Raw genomic sequence first — 12,901 nt, 5'->3', positions numbered from 1 at the left:
CAGCAGGAAGATGTCTTGACTGCACGTGCCTGGGGGCTTTGGGAATGCAACAGGAGGAAGAAATGTCTTGTCCATGTGCATATTCTGGCTTTAGGCTGAGAGCAGGAAAACACTGAGACTGCTCACAGTTGCCAGCCCCAACCAGTGAGTACAGACGTGTTGCAACCACCTGTGCTCACCAGCTTTAGCTGAGGAGTGGGAGAATGCTGCCACTGCTTGCTCTTGCCTCCCCCAGCTAGGGAGCAGGGAAGTGTTGCAAATGGCGCCTGCTCTGGCTTCAGCAAGGCAACCCAACAGTGCCATCACCAATTGCCCCTGCCTGTCTTTGCACGATGGTGGTGGGAGGGTTTTGCATCTGAGCTCACCCACCTGTGCTAGCGAACTAAGTGGACGGTGAAATACTGGCATATGCCAGTGGCATCCTCCATCTCTGGGGGAGTTCCTCTGCCCCTGCTCTTCCATTTGCTTTTAGATTAGCCAATAAATCTCCTTCAGGTATAGTCCCAGGTGCTTTTCAGACTAATTTTTTTTTTTTTCTGTGTCTTCAGGTGAAATGCACACAAACACTTTAAGGGGAACACCTTGGGGCTTTTTGAGCAGAGTGGGGCCACATGGCCTATAGGCTGCCCCCTCATTGTCACCATGCTCAGCCTTGGCCTGTTGACTATTTTCCATTACTGCATAAGGTTTTATTTGATGAAAGTTTCCTGAGGATAAAACAAATCTGGAAATCTTGGGTTAGCTCCTTAGTGAGTAGGTAGGCTCCTTGAGGGGCTGTCTGCCACATACAGGAGCTGTGAGCTCTCCCCTGGGTCTGGCTCGCCAACTCCGCCTCTGACCAACCCTCTTTCTGGCAGGAGCCTTTCTGTAGATATGTTAATAGCACGGGTCCAGTTACACTGGGTGGGTGTTCTTCCTGTTCTGAGCCAGGAAACTTGAGTGTCTGAGGTGCTGTTGCTGAATGTTCTCTGAGTCCTTTCTTGCGGTAACCTCATGATCCAAGTTTGCATCTTTGCAAAGCAATGCTCCTTTTCCTGTGACTGAGACCCTGTCCTCAGGTGAGAACCTGGATGCAGGTTCCCGTTTTGTCTGTCACTCTCTGGGTGACCTTGACCCTCACACCCTGGCTGCAGTAGAGGGGGACCTGAAAACCTTGTTCCCTCCACATTCTCCAGGGCAGAGCGGTCCCTCAACAAACACTGAGTTAAGGCAACTGCCAATGAATGAACAAACAAATCATTATTCTAAAGGAAAATTGCCCATTGGATAATAAGTTCAAATTAAGAGACATGTAAACTTTTAAAGGACAGGAGAAGGACTAGAAGATAAGATAAACTTATGTTTCCATTTCCTCATCCATGAAACAAGTAAAATCCCTAATTTTAGGTCATATTACAGCTCTACCGTGAAGGGGAATTAAATCTCAAGTGTGTTGAAGGGTACTTTCCAGACTGCAGAGTCTAAACACAAAAGGCTTAATTTTTCAAAGGCAGATAGAAGGTTAATACCCAAGTAAAAGAGTTTTTAAAATGAGTGGTACAGGACTCAAGCAGAAAGCTGAAATGGAGATATTTGCCTCTTTTCTGTATCTTATCTATTTAGAAAGGATGCTTACCCTCTCTAAGCTATAATGTGCTGTAAGCCCATAACCCATTCCTCCTATGGAGAATACGCATTCTCCAAAATGCTCCTTCTCCGTGGGTTAATGTAAAAGTTTATCCTATATCGATCTATGATTAATAAAGAAGACTTTCTGTAATGCTTTCAGCCAGATGTGTCCAGAGTGCCAGGATTCAGAAATCCGTTCCAAAGCAGCCCCAAAGCCTCCAGACTGCTGAGGGGCCCATGCAATGCGGTGATGTCCCTTGCTGTTCTGAGATCCTTTCTGGTGCTGTGGAAGCAGCTGGAAGTGCTAAAGGAGCACTGGGGCCGACTCAAACTGCGAGGCCAGGACCTTGATTCTGTCTCCCTCCACAAACAGTTCTCAAAACTCTACGGGTGAGCATTGCTGAGGTGGAAATTGCCGTGAATGAGTGGAATCTGGTGTCTGATAAATTCCTCCCCTTATGCTGAGGGCGAGATTTGGTCTATAAACCTGGTATGCCCAGCCCCACTGAGCGCAGAGGAAGCTGGGTGATGTGTCCTGTCACCAGCGCTTTATAGGAACAGCTGGGTTCTTTTGACTACAGGGACAGTGCTGTGTTCCACTAAGCAACACTGTATCTCATTTACCTAGAGTTCTGTCTCGAGGAACTTGTGCTTCTCCGGTGTCCCCATGGTGCTGACTCGTCAGCTTTTTTAGTTCATAGGATCCCAGCGAGCACTAGGTAGGGAGAGGCTGCTGCTGTGACCTCCTCCCCATTTCCTGTCCCATTGGACCCAAGTGTTGAGTCTCTCGTATTTTTCTCTCTCTCTCTCTGTAGCCAGAGGTATAATATGGTGCAAGGTCTTAGGTCTGCGGGAGGGTGGGGGTGTTAGGGGTGTTTCACAGCTTCTGGCTCTAGCTGGGATGACTTAGCAGGCAAGAAAGACATGTTGCTTCTGCCATGTGTTTTGTTATCAAACAAGCATCCACCAAGCGTCCACTCACCATTCTTGGACCTTACTGGGCACAAGAAGGTTCTCTTTGGTGGCATAGTCCGAATGGTCTATCCTACAAGTTATTACAGTCAGCTTTCCTGGTAACTAGGCAGTGAGAAAACTTGTCAATGTTTTGAAGAATGAAGAGTGAAATTATATGTACCCAAGGGGAAAAGTCCTCGGGATTTAATATTGACTAAGGGCGTGGCAACTGTGGTGAATTTAGATGGCAATATGAGTTTCTATAATGGGTTGGGAGGTTTATACACAATGACAGGAAGCAGAATGTGAACAAAAATAATTGTCAGAGAATCTAAATAAGAAAAAATACGATTGTTTGCTAATTTCTGTCTCTTATCTTTAATAGAACTGACATTCTCTATCCCAGCATGAAAGCTATAGCTAGGCGGATGGGGAAAGAAGATGAATTCGAAGGTATTATAATAAGCAGTCAGTCTATTCTTCCCCCCAAAGGAGCTTCAGAAATCGAAATAAAAACTCAGCAGGTATGCAGGAACTATTTTGAATGTGACTTTGAAAATTTGCTTTACGGCATAAGCATGTAAAACTACAGATATACCCAAGTGGCATTATTTTCCCTAAGATATTAAGTGGAGATTGAAGATATGTCAATCACTAAACAGCCTCGGAGAGAACTAAGTATTTAAAACATGTGGGGCTTTGATTAAGTAAATAACTAGCCCTAGTATCTCCATTTTGTAGGTCTAGAGCTGTGTATTTTGATTCTCCTCTAATTAAAGTACACTACCACAATAAAAGATGATGATAGAGAACATACTGGCATCTTAAATTTAAAATCTAACACAAAATTATCCACTGCCCCCAACACATACATCCATGAAAAATGGGATATTTAAAATAGCTGCTATGATTGATTGTTTTTCTGAGAATAAGTCATGATTTATGCACAGGTCCATTTGGTATGCTAGAAGGTCTATGTGGGAGGTTGTTTTTCCAAGGGTTTGTTCACCTTGGTCCTGGGACACCATCTCCACATGGCTGTGTTCCCTTATGTCTATAACAGGCAAGGCTGTGTTCTCCTTGTTATGGTAACAGGCAAGCAAAAATTCTAGCTGTTTGAGTGTCAGTGCAAGTGTCCCCTGAAGATCAAGAATTCAGTGGCTACCCGTCCCCCACCCCTGCAACACACAGTGTTGGGACCCCAGTCCCAAGCCCATTGTTTACCCTTCTGAGCCCTGGTTCTCTCTAGAACCTGGGGTCCTCTGACAGGGAGAAACATGGGCTCTACAAGCATAATGGGTAAAGTAAGGGCACATGGTTATTGGGAGAGTTTTCTCCTAGTCATGTTTGGATTTTAAAATATTCTCATGAAATCCTCCTTGATATCTAAATTGAGTTTCAGGCCGAGGGGTTTCTCTTGTAATAACAACTCATGAAATTCCTGCCCACATTCAGAGACCCCCAATATACATGAGGTCACCTCAGACATTGAGCACTTTGCAATTTAGCACGACTTGGTACAAAAGGGTTGTATTTTATCAACTGGGATGTGGGCCAGGAGAAAAGCTGTTGTCTCTAAAGAGGTGTATACCCTTGCAGAAGCACTTGGAAACCCAAGAAAGGAACCCTTCCTTCTCCCTGGGAGAGAGTAGCTGAAGAACAGGACATAGCCCCAGACCCTTCTGTAGTAGGAATTTGACTCAGGATCTCAAAGTGTAAGCTGAATGTAGAAAGTGACTCTTAAACCTCTGACTCTAGCTTCAGAAACTTCTGGAAAATCTTGAAATTCATATGATCCAAGAAGTATTAAGAAAAGTTAACAGAGAGATAGCACTGGTTGTATCAGAAAAATCCAAGAAGACGTGTACTCTCCCTACAGGTAAAGTATGTTTATTTTATTACTTCACAAAATAACATTTATTCATTTTTTCCCTAATTATAAAAGCAATCCATATATCATTTTCATGGTAAAAAAAATTACCACAATGTCCAGAAAATGATATAAAAATTACTTTTTAACACCTTGGTTCAGAGAGAACTATTAACACTTTGACATATTTCCTTCCACTTGAAGTCTTTTAAATAGAAAACATTTGTTAAGTTCAATCTCAACTCTGCTGATTCCCTCATAACCGAAATAAAGTTGAAATGGGTAAAACACATAAGTTTTCTTATTTGTAATATATTTAAGTGTGTGTGTGTGTGTGTGTGCGTGTGTGTGTATAAAATACATATATATGACATATATGTCAAAATCTTACAAATACATGTATTTGGGGTGGGAAGGCAGTCGCGATTACTTCCTTTCATCTGAAGTCTAAAGTCAGGACCACTCCATGGACATGTGATCAGTGCACTTACAGAGTACTTTGGCTTGCATGCTTTATGGGTACCATCTTGAAACTCTTGATTTTAACTTAGAATTTGTGTTTTGTGAGTCAATGGAGCATGCACTAAGGACTTAGAGACTTGGTCTTAAACATAGTCCCACTTCTTACTGCCTCCTCACCTTGCCAAGAGGGGTTCTCAGCTGCCTACTCTTCTGCTTTCTGGCACCGTAAACACCTCCCCGCTAGCATTCCCACCCAGGAGTTACTACTGCCCTCCACTCCACTGGGGACCTGATCAGGAGGAATATCAGGATATGTGTACCTAGTGGTATCTCAAGGACCCTAGTCTGGAAACATCATGGTATGTCTGATGGGTAACTCAGTGGGAGCAAGCCTATTGCCTATCCTGAGATTCGTACAATACCCTGGAATGGAGGTTACAATACCCTTAGGGTTGCCTGTCCACAGCGGGCCCCCAGGAGGGAAAGCTGCCTGGCTCCACCTCTCTGCCCCCAGCGAGGGCATGGGGCCACCAGGCAGCAACTGCACACACATTCATGCTTCCGGGCACAGGATGGAACCCCTGGGTGCCTGTGAGGGTTGCACTAGCCTCACAAGCATTCCTGTGCCTGGGGAGCACAGCATTAAAAACGAGTAAAAACACCATGACAGGTCAAGAGAGGGACTGCGGAAGAAAGAAACCACTGTGTCTTAGTACCTCTAGGGGTGCTTTTTCCCCCCTGCTTTTTCAGTAAGAAACCCTGTATTTTTATTTTGCACAGAGTGCCATAGATTACATAGCTGATCCTGTCCACACTTCAATGTCTACTCCTGACTCCTACTAATTCTGTAGGAAAATCCCCAACCTTTAAATGACGGAGAAGTTGTTTGATTAGCAAACTAAATTAGATCTTCCTTTTGAGACAAATTCCACAGACATTGTAATGTGCATTAATCATCTAGGTCCTCACCTAAGACATTGTCATTCTTATCAGTGCTTTGAGTATAACTGAATTCTGGAAATAGGGCTTTGGGAAAAGGCTATGCAATGAGAGGGCAAGCCACTTCTCGACTGGGGATGTCACCATACCCAGTGAGGTTAGCTTCAATGACAGAACATTTAATAAGACACAAAGCACTCGTTGTCTGTGCTCATTTGCTGCATCCAGGTGGCTCCCTTCGAGTCTTGGGAGAAAATCCACAGGCACCCAGCAGGTGCAACCCTCTGCGTGTTTCAGGCTGTGGTTTAATGAGACACCCGGATAGTGGGGGAAGGGAGGAAGCATTTTGGCCTTGCAGTTCTGCTGTGTGCTGCCTGGGGCAGGGTGCTCCTCGGCTGTGCTTGGAAAGAGCCTTCAGTAAGGGGCTGGTGGGAGTCAGGCATAGGGGAGGTAGAGTTACTGTTAATGGTGGTAAGGTAGATATTACCAACATTTGGCTACAGTGTGCTGGCCAATTCTAAGCTCGTTTTCAGATTCTACACTCATGACTTTTGAAACAAATGCCAATAGTGAGGATGTCTTGTTATTGCAGGTTTTGTTTTGGTCTGTGTGGCATGACTTGATGTGGGGGTCCTACTGTAGTGCGTTCCGCCAGGGCAAGTGATGGAGTCCCTGCTGTGTGCCAGGGGTGCTTTTATAGACATTTCTTCAGTGTAGTCTTCCTGAGACCTCTGTGGACCGGGAACCTTCAAAGAAGGCATTGAAACCTTGGAATGCCCACCCACCTACTGTGCATCTCAGCAGCAAGAAGTCACCATAGTGAATGGGGCTTCCAACAGGGGCCACTTCTTCATGCAGAGACCACCTTTTGCAGTCAAGGTTAGCTTGGCACTGGGAGTTTCTAGAGAAGGAGTTGGGAATGGAAATTACTGAGATCCAGGGGATCTCCCAAGCTCGTGTCCTTCCCTCAGGTTCTTCTCTCTCCCTCTTGGCCAACTCTGGTGTCCACATTTATTACCAGCCAGAAAGAAACCCTCCAATACTTCTCTGTCTCCCCCACTCCTTCCCACCTTGTCTTAGAGCTTAATCTTCTTGTATAATTTCTGAATGAGTTTCCAGTCTATCGGGGAGCATCTGAAAATGTGGCAGCCATACCTGGTCCAGTGCTAGTTTGTCAGAGCTGATCTGGTACTCCCCTGAGAACTTTAAAAAGTCACTCCAGACATCCTTGTTAAGTCTCAGGGCTTGACTTAGCAGAGAGCTGAGTTCCACTGATTCAGAAAGGCTCTGTTGTTCCCCATATTTGACATTTTGGCATTGAAGTCATTCTTTTTTTTTTTTTTTTAAGATTTTATTTATTTATTTATTTGACAGACAGAGATCACAGGTAGGCAGAGAGGCAGGCAGAGAGAGGAAGGGAAGCAGGCTCCCCGCTGAGCAGAGAGCCCGATGCGGGGCTCGATCCAAGGACCCTGGGATCATGACCTGAGCTGAAGGCAGAGGCTTTAACCCACTAAGCCACCCAGGCGCCCCTGCATTGAAGTCATTCTTAATTGATTTTCTCAATTTCTCTGAACTTTTATAAGGTCAGCCATCTCCAAAGTGGAATATCTATATCCCAGGGGTATGGGAAGAAAATATTAAAGCTTCTAGATAGGGGCACCTGGATGGCTCAGTGGTTTAAAGCCTCTGCCTTCAGCTCAGGTCATGATCCCAGGGTCCTGGGATTGAGCCCCGCATCGGGCTCTCTGCTCAGTGGGGAGCCTGCTTCTTCCTCTTTCTCTCTCTACCTGCCTCTCTGCCTACTTGTGATCTGTCTGTCAAATAAATAAATAAAATCTAAAAAAAAAAAAGCTTCTAGATAGAGGAAATCCATATGTAAGAAATCACATGTCACATTCCACACCAAGGTGTCTCAAAATGATCACTTTGAGGCAATCCACAAGCAAGCACTAAGAATAGTGGAGACACTTGTAATTCTGGTACATGCTTATTGTCAGTTACATTATGAGGTTAAAAAGATAACCACATCTGATAAGAAGCAGAAAAATAATTTAAAAAGTCAAGAAAACTTTTAGGAATGTGGATTGAGATCCATTCTCTTTGCTGGTGAGTTTCACCCTAAGCATATCATACTATATTAACCAGTGATATTATTGTAGGCAGTTAGAAAAACATAAATATACACATGTTAACAGTAAGTGGACAAAAATGTTTTGCTTGAACCTAAAGTTTCCATTCCCTTGGTAACATAAACTGGCAAAATACTCACTAATCATAGTCTTTGGGTTACCTATGTTTACCTAGCATCATTGATCATTGTTTGTTCCAAACCTGTTCATACCAGTTTTGCTTGTCATTGTGTTTGAGTAATTTAATTAAGTATTATATAAGCCAATGAAATGGGAGTACAAAAAGAGATCTGTCCTATAAAGACCAAGTTGAAATAGATAAACTGTGGTACATCCAGTCAATGGAATAATATTTAGTGCTAAAAAGAAATGAACTATCAAACCACGAAAGGACATGGATAGAAATGCATATTCCCAAAGTGAAAGAAACCAACCTAAAAAGACTACATATTGTATGATTCCAAATATATGAAACCAACCTAAAAAGACTACATATTGTATAATTCCAAATATATGACTTTCGAGAAAAGGCAGAACTATGGAGACAATAAAAAGATCAGTGGTTACCAAGGGTTTAGAGGGGAAAGAAGGATGAACAGGCAGAATACAGAGGATTTTTAAGGCAGTGAAACTATTCTGTATGAAAATATAATAATGGAGAGATGCCAATTACACATTCGCCAAACCCATAGCTTCACCAAGAGTGGACCATAACGTAAACTATGTACTTTGGGTGATAATGAGATGTCATTGTACACTCATCAGTTGTAACAAACATACCACACTGGTGTAGGATGTTGATAGTTGGGGAGGCTGTGTGTTGGGGGAGAGGGGGCATGGACTATGTGGGAAGTCTCCGTACTATCTGCTCAATTTTTCTATGAACTTAAAACTGCCCTAAAAAAAGGATACATTTGGATTGTTTCATGGTCTTTTAGTTTTCTTTCCATAAAAAGAAACGAGCAAACCAATAAAACCACACACTAGAAAACCACACAACGTGTTACGGTTTCTAGAAGAAAGATAGTACAGATCTCCAATGAGTGGGTTCATACAAAGAAAAGGCCTAAGTTCTATGTTAGAAAATTGGCAAATGTTTGTATATTTGTATATTTTTAAGTTAAATGTTTTTAAGTTAAATATTTAAAATGTCAAGTTACTGCAATTCATTTTTTAAAAGCATTCTCTGGTTTAACAGACTTCTTTTGATTAACCCACTCTTAGTCTTGATTGTAAGGAAAGGACTTCTACTGTGTTTCACAAGGGTTAGGGGGCGAGAGGGGGATGTTTTGTTTTCTTTTTTTACCTAAACAAGTTTGGGAAACTTGTGGTAAATAATGTTAAAAAGGTTTTCTTTGCTCCAGACCTTCTCAGAGCCTTTACTATGATGGTGCGCACTATAAAGTTCCAGAAGAGAGAGTATGAAATGTTCTTTATTTTTAAATTTTTAAATTAAATTCAAGTTAGTTAACATATAGTATATTATTAGGTTCAGGGTAGAGTTTAGTGATTCATCATTTGCATATAACACCCAGTGCTCATTACATCAAGTGCCCTCCTTAATACCCCATCCCCCTACCCACTGAAGCATTCTTTAAATTTATTTGACCACAGAACCTTTTTCTTCCCTTGAGAATATATATTGTCAACTCAAGGGACTAGTGTTCTGGGGAGCAGTTTGAGAAACACAGGAGTACAAAATATATACATACATATGGTTGAAGAAGTAAGATTTCAACCTACCCACTTTTGGGGGGGCTGCCGGCAGGTCAGAAGAATGTTGGTTGGCAGTTGGATGCCTTCAAGTTTCAGTTCTGCTTGGATCAGGACCCAGGAGTCACTCAGGCAGAGGTTAGCAGTTGTATTAGAGAAGTGAAATGTATGAAACCAAGATGCCTTTCCTAGATGGAGGAGGCTGACTGGAGGGTAGGGAGAGTGTTCATAGAGGGAGAGAGGGGAAGTGGTTTGGCCAGCAGGGAGTCAGAGTTTCCTCCAGTCAAAGGACCTGGGAACAGAGTGAAAGGAAAAAACAAAACCCTAATTCAACCTCCAGTGTGCTGTCTCCTTCCCACCTCCATGCTGCCGTCAAAAACTGCTTCATCTTAAAGAAGCCATGACCACACACACACACACTGATATGGAGACCCATTTGGAGACTACCAACTCCACCTGGCCAGGAATTACTTCTCTTGGATGAATTCTACTTTCCCTGGCTTCCCATGACTCCTGGCTACAGAAGTACTTGCGTGCTTGAACTTGAACTCATGAGGAAGAAGCATGGTGGGAAGGTTTCCCAGCACTTTGGTAAAATACTTCCCTTTCAGCTGAGCCCAGAGCTAAACCCAAAACCACCTCTGTGGGCATTTGCCAGGTGATGGCCCCCAAACCAGAAATGTGTGGCAGATGTGTTCCCTCACCAGGCTTTTCCATGAGCCAGAGACCTACCGCCAATGTACCCTGGAAAAAGTATCCAATTTCTTGTCTGAAAATTTTCTGAAATGTGCATGAGCTCTATTTTGTCAAAGCTTAGACTTAAAAAGGTCTTAAACATCTTAAGAAGTGTGAACTTCTAGACACATTAACTCTTTTGGATTTTCCACTCCAACCATGCCAGGACAATGGTGTTAGGTCTACTCACGTTTATTATCCTAAGGGAAAAACAAAGTCAGATTTATATGTTCATGACGGGAAATAGTTAACAGTAGAAGAATTCTGGAACCCCATTTTTAAAATCAGGTTCACCCAATAAATAAGATAATTGCACATACCAGGGGCTCTTGCTCTGTCATAGCCACATTTCTGAGAGGATTGCGCTAGATTGTGTTGGATGCTTCCTCTTGTGGGCACCAAGTCTCTGTCAGAAAAATGAAAGTATTAGTAGGAAATCACATCTGAAATTAGAAACAGCTGGGAACAGGGTGTGGCCCTGTGTGTACTCTTGCTGTTGACCAGCACCCCCACAACAGTAAAGGGGGAAGGGCAGGGGTTGGCTTTTACCTCTGATTCCATAGGCTTCTCTTTGTATCCAGACTCCCCTCAGGCCATGCACAAGGAAGTAGGCCATACCCAACATAATTAAACATATACATGTGCTTTTCTCTTCCATATGGAAGTTAAGCAGCGTTGACATAGTCCCACAGTTTCAGCACTGTCATATTATTTTTAAGTTTGATTTCTTTAACAGCTAATACATTCACCTGGTTCAAAACTCAAAACAATATGAAAATATATGTGTGCAGAGATCTCATTGCCACCACTGACCCCCTTTCATCATCCCATGTAACCATTTTTATTTGTTTTTTAATATATAGTATTGGTGTTTCTTTATGCATATACTAATTCATTCTTTCATCCAATATCTATTTATTGAGCCCCTAGGATATACCATACTACTATATTTTAGGCACTGTTTGGGGAATACATCCTTACTTTCATGGAGCAAAACTCCTTACTCTTGTGGAGTTTATGATCTAGAAGGAAATCGGCAGATAATAAGCAATAAACACAAGAAATAAGAAAACAATGGAGTAAGGAGGATGGTGGTGTGGGGGTTTGAAGAAGGCACATTGTAATTTTAAATAGGGTGGTCAGGATAGACTTCATGGAGAAAGTGACATATTGAGCAAAATTTGAAGGTGATGAGGGAGTTGGCTATGTGGCTGTCTGGGCAGACAGATAAACAGACAAAGAACAGTCCATCCAGAAGCCCACACAGAGGACCTAAGCAGAGCATACCTAACATGTTTATGGAACAGAAAGACCCAAGTGTGGCTGGAGTGGAGAGAGTGAGGGAGAGTATTAGGAAATGAAACCAGAGAAGAATAATGAAAAGACGATGGATCATACAGGGCCTACTCTTAGTGTTTACTCTGAATGTAATGGGGAACTTGTCCCAAGTTTTGAGTGACATGATCTGACGTATTTTTTTTAAAGATTTTATTTATTTATTTATTTGAAAGGCAGAGATCACAAGGAGGCAGAGAGGCAGGCAGAGAGAGAGAGAGGGAAGCAGGCTCCCTGCTGAGCAGAGAACCCGATGTGGGACTCGATCCCAGGACCCCAAGACCATGACCTGAGCCGAAGGCAGCAGCTTAACCCACTGAGCCACCCAGGCGCCTAACGTATTTTATTTTTAAAGATGTATTTATTCATTTAGGGGAGGGGGAGAGGGAAGGGAGAGCAAGAATCTCAAGCAGACTCCCTGCTGAAAATGGAGCCCAGCTTGGAGCTTGATCTCACAACCCTAGATCATGACCTGGGCCGAAATCAAGAGTTGATGCTTAACCAACTGAGCCACTCAGGTGTCCCTGATATGACATATTTTAATGGAATCTCCCTGGCTGCTGTGTTGAGAATGGACTGTAAAGGGAAAAGGGTGGAAGAAGGGAGAGGCTGCTTTGGAGGCTAATGCAAAAATCCGAGCATGGGGAGATGGTGGTCAAACAAAGCTGGGAGCAGTGGAAGTATTAAGTGGTCAGATTTGGGGCATATTATTGAAGTAACCACTAATGGATTGTGTGTTGGATGTGGGAGAAAGAGAAGAGTCCATGAGAACTCCAAGATTTTTGACCTGAGAAATTGGGAAAGTAGAATTGCCATCAGCTAAGATGGAAAGTTAGGGAGGGAAGATTAAGAATTTATTTATGCTCAAATGACATTTAAAATGTTTTTAGACAATGCACCCCAATGTTTATAGCAGCACTGTCCACAATAGCCAAACTATGGAAAGAGCCTAGATGTCTGATGTCCATCAACAGATCAATGGATAAATATGTGGTATATATATGATGGAATACTATGCAGCCATCAAAAATTGAAACCTTGCCATTTGCAATGACGTGGATGGAACTAGAGTGTATTATGCTAAGTGAAATAAGTCAATCAGAGAAAGACAACTATCATATGATCTCACTGATTTGAGTAATTTGAGAAAAAA

The 12,901-nt window shown here is 42.8% G+C and overlaps 1 protein-coding gene across 1 annotated transcript in view; it reads left to right on the top strand.

Moving 5' to 3' along the window:
- LOC111158343 (coiled-coil domain-containing protein 162-like) overlaps positions 1-12,901 on the top strand; it is a 50,686-nt gene that overhangs the window by 11,457 nt on the left and 26,328 nt on the right. Inside the window, exons 3-5 of the mRNA XM_022520318.1 lie at positions 1,762-1,998; positions 2,948-3,086; positions 4,321-4,441. Coding sequence (XP_022376026.1) covers positions 1,762-1,998; positions 2,948-3,086; positions 4,321-4,441 — 497 coding nt within the window. The remainder of the gene's footprint in view (positions 1-1,761; positions 1,999-2,947; positions 3,087-4,320; positions 4,442-12,901) is intronic.

Source organism: Enhydra lutris, unplaced genomic scaffold, assembly GCF_002288905.1.
Source record: "Enhydra lutris kenyoni isolate GAN:26980312 unplaced genomic scaffold, ASM228890v2 scaffoldscaffold58, whole genome shotgun sequence".
NCBI lineage: Eukaryota > Metazoa > Chordata > Mammalia > Carnivora > Mustelidae > Enhydra > Enhydra lutris.
The sequence above is the reverse complement of the archived record's forward strand: the minus strand, read 5'-3'. Positions and strand labels throughout refer to the sequence as shown.